Genomic DNA, 13,162 nt, shown 5'->3' on the forward strand with positions numbered 1-13,162 from the left:
TCCTCTAACAAAAAGCAAGCTGAAGACTACGACAAAATCTATTCAAATATATATCTAAGATAGGACCTATACCTAAATATATAAAGAATTGTTGAGAAAACTCGGTAATAATGAGACAAACAAAAAGTAGGCAAGAGTTTTTGACAGATATTTCACCAAAGATGATATATGAATGACAAGCACACACATGAAAAGATAGTCAACATCAATAAATTATTAGAAAATTTCACATTAAAACTGCAGTGATACACCCCTACCCCTGAATAGAATGGCTAAAATGAAAGACTGAAGATACGAAGTCGAGGTATGTGGAGCAACTGGGCCTCCCATACATTGCTATTGGGAGTTCAGAATGGTATGTTTTGGAAAATAGTGTGGTACTTGCTTACACAATTAAATATATAGTTATCAGATGACTCAGAAATTCCCTTCGAGTTATTTATCCATGAGAAAATAAAATAAATATCAACATAAGACATATATAAATACTTATAGGGCCAGGTATTGTAGCTTAAGTCTGTAATCCCAGCACGTTGGGAGGCTGAGGCAGGTGGATCACTTGAGGTCAGGAGTTGGAGACCAGCCTGGCCAACATGGTGAAACCCTGTCTCTACTAAAAATACAGATGGTGCACATCTGTAGTCCAAACTACTCAGGAGGCTGGGACACAAGAATTGCTAGAACCCCGCAGGCAGAAGTTGTAGTGAGCCAAGATCACGCCACTGCACTCCAGCCTGGGTGACAGAGCATGGCTCTGTCCCCCTCCCCCTGCAAAAATTATAGAACTTTCCCAAACTGGAAACAAATCAAGGGTCCTTTACCAGATAAATGCATAAATGAATTGTGCCATATTCACACCATGTTATGCATTTCAACCATACAAAAAAAGAACAAATGATACATACAACACATGGATAAATCTCAAAAACATTATGCTAAGTGAAAACAGCCAAAAACGAAAATACTGAATGATTTCATTTCCGTGAAATTTTAGAAAAGGCAAAACTAGCATTAGAAGTCACTTCAGACATTGCTTGTGTTGAGACTGGGACATGGGCATGTGAGAACATTTTGAATGAAGGGAATATTCTACATCTTGATAGTGGTACTGGCCATATTGAATTATTTCCTTGTATTTGTTGAATTTTACTTATGTGTAAATTCCACTTCAATCAAGCTGTTAAAAATAGGAATGTGAGGCCAGGTATGGTAGTTCACGCTTGTAATCCCAGCACCTTGGGAGGCCAAGGCAGGCAAATCACCTGAGATCAGGAGTTCGAGACCAGTCAGGCCAACACAGCGAAACCCCGGCAAAAACTTGTCTCTACTAAAAATACAAAAATTAGCCAGCATAGTGGCAGGTACCTGTAATCCCAGCTATTTGGGAGGCTGAAGCATTGAACTCGGGAGGCAGAGGTTGCAGTGAGCCAAGATCGTGGAGTATAGTTACTCCAGCCTGGGGGATAGAGCAAGACTATGTCTCAAAAAAAAAAAAAAAAAAGTAATGTGGCTTTTCTATATTTTTAGCAAATATCAGAGTTGACTATCCAATCATATTTTTCCTTTCAGCGAGCATGCTTTTGTGTTGACAGTTGAATATTTTTTCTCCTACTCTTTCTTAAAAATCGTGGTTTGCAAGTTGCCATTTTATGAGATTTTATTACTTGTTTTTTAAATCACTGATATTCAAATTTAGCCAGGTTGGAATTCTCTTATTGTCTAAAACTCCAGCTTAGCTTCAGAAGCTATTTCAAGGCTCATTGCCACTTTTCTTGTTAGATTTGATAGGAATGCAATGACAACCAATTTATTTCACTTTAATTTTCAGGATTTTTTCCTGAGTTCTGTTCGATTAACCCTTATGATCATGGCTGTATTAGGCTTCATGACTTTATCTCTCTAATTCTCATAACTATATTTCCTGTAACATTTAAAGCTAACATTTACTGAACACTTACTATGTGGAAAACTGTCCTAACGACATCATACATTTACTTCCTTTAATTCTCACAGCACCCCTGTGAAGGAAGTATAATTATTTTTTACTCCATTTTATAGAGGATGAAACGGAGACACAGCAACTTCCAAATTCGTATAACTAGTAAGTAAGGAAGCCGAGATTTGCTTATAAGCACTCCCACTTTACAGCCCATTGCCTGAACTATCAAATTACAAATCCTATAATTTACAGATCTTAAATTCTAGTGTTTAGGAGAATCAATTTGCTTAAATATGACTCTCAGACCTTTCCCTCTCCCTTGTGATGGTTTCAACATGAGTTTTGTGTCCCCTCCAAAAACTCATGTTGAAATTTAGTTGGCATTGTAAATGGTACTAAGAGATGGAGACATTAAAAGGTAATTAGGCCATGAGAACAGTAACTTCACACATGGATTAATGTTATTGTGGTAGTGGGATTATCATGAGAGTAGGCTGTTAGAAAAGCGACTTTGGCCCTCTCTGTCTCTCTTATATGAGTGCTCTCTTGCTCTTCCGCTTCCACCATGGGTAGATGCAGCAAGAAGACCCTCACTACATATGCGCCCCTCAGTATTATACTTCCCAGCCTCCAGAACTGTAAAAGGCAAATATCTTGTTATTTATAAATTATCCAGTTTTAGATATTCTGTTATGGTAGCACAAGTGGACTGACACAGTGGGTTCGGGATGAATACAATCATCTGTATTTTTAGCAAGCACTCAGCTCACCATCCCATCTGCTTTGTTGAACTCAGTTTGTAAAACCTCATTTTGAACTTCATCTACAAAGTATCAGTGACCGTAAGCTAATTTTTTACTTTCTCAGTGCCTTTGTCTCCTAGGTCTCAGAATAATGGGGTTCTTTTAAGGTAAATTGAGATGACAACTCCTGGCACAAAGCACATTTTTTATAGTTAAGTTAGTTTGGTTTTGTTGCTTTTGGTGGTAGATATTATTGCAAAAAATTAGTTGACAGTGGCTACTAATACCAATCTTATATTTCAGTGAGAGTGAAAGATATTGCCTACTATGCAAAAGGTATTTCAAAGTGAAAAGACATCTTATTGAATGTGAACCCTTTTTTTTTTCAATCTAATTGTTCCAGGAATTACAATACATTCTCCTCCAACATATGTTTCTAAAACATCAATTAGCTCATTTGTAACTGGCAAATAGGAATATTATACTAGTATAATGTAGAAGTTGTATAGCTTTATATACAATTTATTCTAGGCAAAGGGAGGCAGAATAGTCAGAGTAGAATTATTACCTTGGGTGGGCAAAGAAGTCCTCAGTCTGAATGTTGTATAGTCAGCAGGAGCCCTTTTGGCTCAGTTTTAAGAGAACTAAAAACAAAAACAAAAATGAATGCCTGCATCTGGGGCTTCCTCTTCAAAGGGGCATGCCCCTGGCCTTGTGCAGCTCTTGAATATTTGCAGTTGCCCTGACCCTGTACCAATTTCAATGTCAAGCCTACTTGCTTGGAAAGTTTGCCTTCCAACCGGATTTCTTCCACCAATTCTAGTTAAAGTGTTGCCAGCATTTTACCCAATTTTTTCTTTTATGTAATTCTGGGTCACTTCCTTGGGTGGTCCAAATTACTTTCGGAGGTGCCGATATTATTTTTGCTAGCAATATATTCCCAAAGTTGCATATGTTTTGAGTGGTCTTCCTAGAATCAGTTTTTCCCACAAGTTCTATTATTTAGGTGCTGTTTTGTTTTGCATTGTGAGGATTACAAGTTGCATATGTCTTCTTATGAACTAAGCCTCATTTTACGAACATGAACCTCTCCAGCTCTGTATTATCTTATAGTTTCTGAAAGTTATAATGTGTTGAATGGTTTGCAAATTGCAAAATAACTTACTTCCTCAGACAGATTATTTCATTTCTTTGATACCACTAGTATTGTATTTGTTTTGTATTATCCCATTGTGTAAAGCCCACTTGGGTTACTTTTTTTTTAAAAGTCGGCAAGACTTCTAACTTGCATTTCCTGTCTTCTATGCTGCATCAGCAGAACACATACATTTTATTTTACTTATTGGCTCTTTCATCTATAAATTACTGCCTCTTAGATAAAAGTACGTAGTGATTTAAAGACCTGGAAACAGTAGGCCAAAGATGACCATTTCTTCACTAAAGAAAGACATTTTCTATAAAAATGGTTATGATTTAATAATTTCCATAATTCATTGTATCTATCTATACTAAGTGTCCACCACTCATTTTTTCTAAGATCTTTGGTTACATTATTACTAATTTTTACAACATTTGGTGAATGTAATTACTCTCTATATCCATTATCTGAGTGGAATCACTTTCAGAACAATAATGCATAGTACCTTAGATGTTTTCTTAAAAGTTTACCCATTGTTTATTTAAAGTTCCTGACATGCTTTAACCAGAAATAGAACATGCTATGATTATAATAAAATAGTTCTATGGATAGAAGCATCATCATTCATTCTCACTGAGTATCTGTTTGGATACTTTTTAGAAGCTTGGAATTTTAAGTTGGACTTAATAAGCTTGAATAACAGTGTTATTTTCAACCGTTTTAAAAGATGGGTTTATAAACTAAAATCATACATTCTTTCCCCATTTCTAGCTTCATCATTTTAGTCAAAATTTTCAGTGTCTCCAAGTCATAGCTATTCTTTCTATAAAGTGAAGAAAATAAATATGCCTATACTTTGAGTCATTCCAATGATTAAATGTGATAATGCATAAAATGTTTAGCTCAGTAACTGCTTTGTAATATATTCCACATAAGTATTAGCTTTGAATGTTTTTATAATCATGACTTATTCATTTTGGGAACAATGATTACTATATATTTAGTGCCCTGCTCCCTGTGTTTACTCTATTTTCATAACCTAGGCAGCTATGGTCCGATGAATGATTTCACTGCTTTAGCTAGTTGCACTATTGCATGATTTTAGCCTGATTTCATGGGATGCAACAGAATGAACATCGTGGCTCATGGCTGTCAGTAGTGAAAAATAGCTGGAAATCAGACAAACAAGTTTATTGCTGAGATTGTTTCCGGGCTAAAAGTTCTTCCAACAGCTGTTTGTTTTGGCCATTAACATGTCCATTCTTTTTATTTTTTTCTGAGCTGAGGGAAATACAATTTTCTTTAAAAAGAGAATGCAGGCTGGCTATTTCTGAAATCAGGAAGAACCCCTGTCCTTCCACTGTTGTGGTCTTTTGGCTGCTCTGACAGTTGGACTGAAGGGCTTCTCCTTTTGTTTTTTTCCTCTTTTTCACTCTCAAAGTTCAGACTCAGACTGCTTTAGTGAGAAGAAAAAAGCAAAACTAAGAGCTGTCTAATCCTAAGAAGGAGCTTTGTAGCAGTTACCTTGAAGAAAAGTTTACTCCCCAAAGGAGTATTTAGTATTACTTAGACACTGAGTCACTGAACAGAGAGAGAGAGAGAGAGAGAGAGAGAGAGAGAGAAAGAGAGAGAGAGAGAGAGAGAGAGAAATGAGAATGAATATGAATCCCAGCCAGCAAGAAAGAAAGATACTTAACTAAAGATGCAGAGAAGTTTTGCCTCTTCCTGAAAATTATATTATTAGTTTTTAAAAAATCAGGATGACTGCTAGTTTTGTTTAAAGTATTTGTTCTGGAAATACTAAAGTTGGAGTCTACCAGACTGAGGTTAGAAGCATTTTCTTTGGCAGCAAGAAGATAATTTTATAGAAGCCATGCCTGTTTTTGGGGTTGCCTCAAAACTGAGGCAGCCAGCTGTGGGGTCAAAGCCTGTGCATACTGCTCTTCCGATACCAAATCTTGGCACTACTGGGTCACAGCACTGTTCTTCGAGACCTTTGGAACTTGCTGAAACAGAGAGCTCCATGCTTTCTTGTCAGCTTGCATTGAAATCAACCTGTGAATTTGGAGAGAAGAAACCCCTCCAAGGAAAAGCCAAGGAGAAAGAAGACAGCAAGGTTAGTTGCTGAAGTTACCTGCAGACTTATGTAGCTAAAATGTGCATTTCTTTTTAAGTGCACTATAAAACGTGTTATGAAATCGGGAGTAGATGAGGAATACCAGTGTAAGGATGTAAGCAGTTACAATGGCTGAAAAGCTGAATATTTAGCTTATGTAAAAACTGTATTCTTAGTTTAGAGTTGTAAAAGTCATGATCAAAATTTTCTGAATATGCATCTATTGTAATCATTTAGTACTACTTATTGATGAATGCCTAGTTAGTTCTAGATATTGCTCTATTACTAGTAACCATAATCAATCACAAATGTGATAAAAAGAGAGCCTATTGTCATACTTACTGCGATGTCTGAAAATAGATACTTTCCAAAAGACATTTACTTGTAATAATACATATAGACACCATCGCTTTTCTCTAAATGTCATTTGCATTTCAAAGAATTTCTGTTTGAAAATTTGTATCCTAGGCTGCTTAATTCATTGCAATATGAAGGAAAATGAAATGCTGTTTTCCATGATACTGCACATTTATCTGAATTCTCCCTTGTAAACTGAAACCCTACTCTTTTACTTATTACCGATATCCTTTTCAGTCATTTAATTTATGGTATTTTGTGAGTCGTTGCTCTTAGCCCTTGGTTTCTAAAGCATACTGTGACCGTTTCCTCCAGTCACGAATGCTAGCATGGCCCTGAAGCTGCTGAACTTCATGGGGATTCGTTTGTACCTTGATAAGCGTCACTTTTGTTTTGTGTATTTTTACTTCTATAGGTACATATTAGGTGTATATATTTATGGGTACATATTAGGTGTATATATTTATGGGTACATATTAGGTGTATATATTTATGTGGTTCATGAGATATTCTGATACAGGCATACAATGTGTAACAATCATATCAAGGTAAATGGGGTATCTGTCGCCTTAAACATTTATCATGTCTTTGTATTGCAAACATTCTAATTAATATTCTTTCAGTTATTTTAAAATATAGAATGTTATTGTTGATAGTAATCATCCTGTTGTGCTATCAAATACTAGATCTAATTCATTCTATCTAAATGTATTTTTGTACCCATTAACCACCCACACTACCCCCACCCCTCGCCACTACCCTTTCCAGCCTCTGGTAACCATCATTCTACTAAGCATCACTTTTTAATGCGGCATTAACTATGATGTCAAGCTTTCCAAAGTCACAGCCTCATCTCTGGCTTCTTAGGAAATATTTTGGTTTTACTCTGCTATCCAAATGTTAGTTTAAAATAATTTAAGGAAAAGAACCTTTATGTAAAAATCAACTCTAGAAGTGAAAAAGAAAGCCACTCCTTTTTCTACAATGCCCATTCCACCTTCACCTGTTCATATCCTTTAAGCTTCATCCCAGATGCAACTTTGTTCATAAAGTCTTTGCTAGCTATCTCTTCCCCACCATTCCTCTTTCCAAATTCTTTGTCTGTAGAAATGCTTGTGTATTTTAATTGTCTGGATAATTTCTTTTAATTATCTGGATAATTTATTTGTATCTCCACTAAGTTGAAAACGTATAGAAGGCGGGTCTCGTATCTTATCCTGTGTTCCAGCTGTCTCCCTGTACAATGCTTTATGCATGATAAGAATTAAACAGTAGTTGGATGAGTGAATACAGGGATTAATGAATCAATGAATGAACAAACAGTTATTTTGAGAAAGATTCAGTTAGGTTTGTTCATCTTTTGGGATCATTTTGAAACGGGAAATGTTTCCTTCTCTCCCTCACAGGTCATGTGACAGCAGGAGTGGCTTGCTTCTTCAATGCCCTGCTGCTCAAACCCCTAGGGGGACCATGCAGATGGGCAGGTTGAGAAGCTTCGACCCCACAGCAGCATCTAGGGTTGAGTATTTACAGCTCCTGAAGCTCCAGTGGGCGTGTGTTACAGTGTGTCCTTTTAGTTTTGCAGTCTGAAGGTGGCTTGTGTTAATCAGCTCAATTAGACCCTCTGCCTTATTGCAAGGACAGAGGGCTTTCTGTATCCTGGGTTCTGGCCTTAGTGTACCGGAAAAATTGAGTCATATGTGGGCTTGGAGGATGAGTGCAAGGTTCTATTGAATGTTGGAAGTACCTCTCAGCAGATGGATGGGGAACCAGAAGGAGGATGAAGTGGAAAGGTGATTTTCCCCTGGAATTGGGCCGCTCAGCAGCCAGACTCTCCTCTGACCTCCCCGGCTAGATTCCCCTCAGGTCCACGTCGTTCTGTGGTCAATGGTCTGCCGGTGTCTGCAGGTGCCTGTCGGTGTGCTCTTCTGCTGGTGTGTTCCTCTCGACGTCCAGCCGCTTGTGTGTTCTTCCGCCGGTGTGTTCCTCTCGATGTCCAGCCACTTGTGTCTCTGCCTGCTAGGATCTTGGGGTTTTTATAGGCACAGAATGCGGACATGGTGCGCCAGGGTGGTCTTAGATAATGCAACATTTGGGCATGAAAACAGAAATGCCTGTCCTTACTAGGTCCATGGGCACAGAGCCAGGGGTGGAGCCCTAGCCAGGGACCCCATCTTTCTGTACCCAGCACTTCCCTGCCCGCTTCCCATATCAATTTTATCCATAAAACAAGGGGTTTGGAATGGATATTTGTGGAGTTCTATGTCTAACAAAGCATTGTCCATGCGAGAAAAATCAGTTAAAATAAAATATTTTTATGAGTTTATAGTTCTCAGTTCAGTGTGAACAATTCAGAGTAAAAAGCAGGGAAAGGTAAATTATCCACCAAAGACTAAAAGTATTTAACTTTTTGCAAATAATTAAAAGAAATGCCATAAAATTCTATTCTAATGTTCTGTGTGTCCACAAGTCTGTATGGATTCAATGGAAAGAATAGAGAGACACATTGTCCCTGCTGACCATGGCTATCTTTTCTGGAGGTTTAGTGAAACTTCCACTTTGCTAAATGACCTTGGCCTAGGATTTGAGCACTATAAGCACTGTTTTCAATATAATTTTGGTTGATCTCTTTGGTTAGCAAACATATTAATCAAACATCTGATATCCCAATAAGCCTCTGTGGTAAGCAACGTTGTATTTATAGGGATGTTTTCACCATGCCACTTATCAGATTAAAAATGTTTTCAAACAAATGTAAAGAACGCCTGGTCAGCAGTTCAGAATATTTCTAAATGTTAAAAAGAAGTATATGTAGATTTATTTTAGCTTTTGAAAGATAAAAACCAGAACTGAAGTAAATAGCAAAATCGAACAAGGTAGTTATATTAGAATTAGACTTGGCCGCAAAAGCAGAAAAGTCAACATAACAATAGCGTAAAGAAGATAGAAGTTTAATTCATTTTCATATAAAGGAAATCTGGAGTTGAGCAGTCCATGTATGGCTGGTAGGGAGACTTCAGGAAGTTGTCAGGGAACCAGGCTCTATTTTGGTTGCCATCATCCATTTGTGGCTCACACCTCACAGTCTTGAGTAGATAATTGCGGTCCACTTAATTAAAAAGATGCACCCTGTTTTATTAAATTTTCTTCCACATTGGCCTAGTTATAGTTCCAAGGCCTTACCTTGCTGCAATGGAGACTGGAAAATGTAGTGTTTGTTCTAGGCAGCCATGTGCCCTGCTAAAAATTATGGGTTCAATTTCTAGAAAAAGATACCATTGATAGTACCCACAATAGATGACTGTCATTAAGAAACATTTATGTGGGGTACTCTGGCAGTTCTTGTACCAAACAGTTTTATGATCTGGTTTGAGAGAACAAATTTACATATGACAGTGTCAGAAATGTGTGTTCAGTTGTCACTCCCTTCACCTGTTGTTTCAATTAATGCAAACGCCATCATTCCAGTCATCTAATCCCGAATTCCTAGACTAATACCTGGTAAAGTACATCACCATTTCACATCCCGTAACTTGCCAGAAATTGAGAATTTTGTTTCGGTATTATAGCTTGGGTTTATCTTCTTCTGCACTTGCCCATCCTTTGATGGCCTTTTAAAGTTTTCTATCAATTATTTCAGTGATTCCAAATTGGTATCCTCTCCTCCTGTGTCTCTCTACCCTCATCCATGCAACACATTCACCATCCTGCTTAAGAAGAAAACTTTATTGGCTTCTCATATCTTATAATATCTTCATTCAGGCATTCTTGTCTCCCACTTGTCACTTTCTCTATTTCTATCATAGCTCCATCTAGCTACTACATCCCAGATGTCTTCTTCCTGGGTGTCCCAATTTCTTCAGAATGTTTAGTCCCACTGTCCTTTAACAAATAAATAATACTAGTTCCAGACTCTATGTCATATGCAGTTGGAAAATCCTCCACAATATTTCAAGGGCTTATGTTTTCCTTAGCTATATCTTGTTCTGATTTCTTTCTTATCTCAAATTTTCGAATCTCTCTCATATGGATTTGTTTTTCCATTCTTCCTGGGCATACACCCAAATGAAGAACAGAGTCACTTTGCCTTGGAACCTTTACTTAACATTCTGGAGGTTAAGGTTAAGAAAGAGTGTTCTATTTTGTCACAGCTCAGCAAACAACATCCAATTAAGCATTAGACATCCCTGTTCATGAAAGTTTCTTGGCCATACTTACTGTGGAGCACTCCCTGGCTTTTACTTCTCAATCCCCAGTCTCCTTCCAACTTGGTCTGCCACCTTTCTTTTACTCCTATTTTCATTTCCAACTCTTTCCAGTCTTGGGCTCACTCATTCCTTCCCTCTCAGATTACTTGTGCAAACTCAAGATTCTGTTTTACATTATTATAGAAAGCAATTTTTTTTTGAGGACAAGTCTTGTACCTTATAGAAAAATTTTTACTTTATTCTTAAGACATTTCAAATTAAGTATTATAATCTATATTTACAGAGAAATAAACAGAGAGAGTAGGAGTCATACATAGAATCACACAGTTAACTAGTAACCAAATCCAAAATTTGAATTCAAATCTGTTCATAGGAAGACTTTTTTTCTATGTTATTTTATTTATGCTTTCTCTTAATGATGTAACAGCAATATTTTTTCTAGGTTTACCCTATCATCCAAATCTTACCCACTATTTAAGATTATTTCAAAAGTCAAAAGTATAGACAAATTGCTGTGGATGCTATAAAGAAGGAGAGATTACATCCACTTGGGGCAATCCAAAGAAATTTATTGGAAGAGTAGAGGCATTTATGTCCATGGTAGAAGGTATGATTATTTAATTCCTATTCACTCTGCCAGTTACGGCCACCAGGGTAGGAATTATTTCTTTGCTATTGTGTTCGCACAGGGCTGGCACTAATGCTTTGAAAACAGAAGACACACAAAAACATTAGTTAAAATGAATATTTAAAATAAACATAACTGATAATATTGTCATCCAAATATATTGTATAAATAGTGTTGCTAATGTGGACAATTCTTTTTGCAGAATGTTAGGACTGAGAGAAATCCTATATGAATGGAGCATTCAGAAAAGACTGAATTTTTGAAATTTAATGAGCAGATAGGACTCAGATACATAGAGTAAAAACATTCTTTTGAGGAAAAGTTATGTAAACTTTTACAGTTTAAAGTTTAAAGTTTAAACTGTAAAAGTTTACATAACTTTTCCTCAAAAGGGAAGTAAACCACTGTTAATGAAGCATAATATTTATGGAAAACACCAGGTAGGCAATAGAGAAAGATCTTATGTAAGAATGAGACCAAATGACACTGGTAATGATATTTACGAGAAATCGTTGCAGAGAGGGTTTAATATTAACTAATGTTTAGAGACCGGCTGTATGTCAGGTACTGGGCCAAACTCTTCATAGAGTATTCCATTCAGTCCTCACAATAGCCTTATGGCATAGGAGTTATTATTCTTCCCATTTTACAGATGGAGAAAGTGCAGCTTAGAGAGGTTAAATTACTTGCCAATATCTCAATGCTAGAATGTGGTAGAATAGAGATTCAAACTAAGGCTGTATGGTTACAGAAGATATTATTCTTAACCAATAAACTACACTGCAACAATAAATACTTCTCTCGGGGTTAGGGAAAGGGAAGGAGGACTACTGATTGACTTAATTAATAGTAGGGTTTGTTTTAGGTGTTAAAGTAACATTGTTTGTGAATTGTAAATCAATCAGTGGTTGTGTGAAGTGCCTAGAATTATCAGGAGAAGACAATTAAGTTGACACATGGTCTCTACTGAATTGTTTGAGTAACAGAAATAAATAAAAGGAACCCCATGATAGAAATATAGCAGCAGATGTCAATAGAGTAGATCACTGGCTCTGGTCTCCAGCTGTTTCCTTCTTGGAGAAGCTGCCTGATTGCTGAGGACTGTCAATGCTCCTGTTGGCTTGCTCATATGGTAGCATTTCCAGAGCTGGCCAGGCCTACAGCTGCATAGGTCAGCTCTTGGGTCCCCAGATGATTCTGCTTTCCTTGCCTGTTTCTGCTGTGCTTGCACATTTAGTTATTTGTATTTAAAGAAACATGATTATTTCTTTTTCTAGTTATAACTCTGCAGGTTTCACAGTTAAACTGTATGGTCATTTTAATTGTTTTTGCTTTTGTGGTAGCAATGGTCAGAGAATGTTGAAATAATGCTGGAATTTTAACATTTTCTCTACTGGCAGAAGGCTCAGCTTTTCATTATTGTACATTTATTGCTCTTAAGTAACAATTGGTAGAAACGTGGCCATCAATATTATTGTCTATTATTTTACTTCATGCTTTAGTGTCTTTAAAGGGTTATATTTCATGCCTTGAACTAGAAATTATTAAAATTGTTGATGTTAATTACAGGATTAAATGTTACTGAAAATTTCATACAATTCTTTTTAATTTTTTTGAAAGTTTCAATATTTTGTGTATATTTGATGCCGATTTGCCAAACATATTCTTCTTAGTTTCTTTTTCTTGTATCATAGACATCTTTCTTTCATTTAATAAAAACTAAGGATCTAAATATGTTGTTTATAGAAACATAAAATCAATAGATATGTCATTAATTTCCAGGCAAAATAATTGCTACATGTTTGGTATTTATGCTATCAAATCACCAACGATTATCCATATCCAATTTTGAACTTGAAAAATTAAGTGGTATAATTAAAAGAACATTATATTAGGAGCTCAAATTTTGAATTAAGCTTCTGCTAGATGCTAAAAGTGTAAATCATTTAAACTCTCTGGACTTCAATCTCTGTACTTGTAAAAAATGAAATGAGGATAATAGTCCCCTATAAAACTTTTCTAAGAGTAACATT

The 13,162-nt window shown here is 36.4% G+C and overlaps 1 protein-coding gene across 14 annotated transcripts in view; it reads left to right on the forward strand.

Annotated features, from left to right (window-relative positions):
• Positions 1–5,264: 5,264 nt before the first annotated feature.
• NAV3 (neuron navigator 3) overlaps positions 5,265–13,162 on the forward strand; it is a 381,439-nt gene continuing 373,541 nt past the window's right edge. For all 14 annotated transcript variants that reach the window (XM_065524605.1, XM_005571609.4, XM_065524606.2 and 11 more), the window contains exon 1: positions 5,265–5,936. In XM_065524605.1, the coding sequence (XP_065380677.1) occupies positions 5,694–5,936 (243 nt within the window). In that variant the 5' untranslated portion in view covers positions 5,265–5,693. The remainder of the gene's footprint in view (positions 5,937–13,162) is intronic.

Source organism: Macaca fascicularis, chromosome 11 (assembly GCF_037993035.2).
Source record: "Macaca fascicularis isolate 582-1 chromosome 11, T2T-MFA8v1.1".
NCBI lineage: Eukaryota > Metazoa > Chordata > Mammalia > Primates > Cercopithecidae > Macaca > Macaca fascicularis.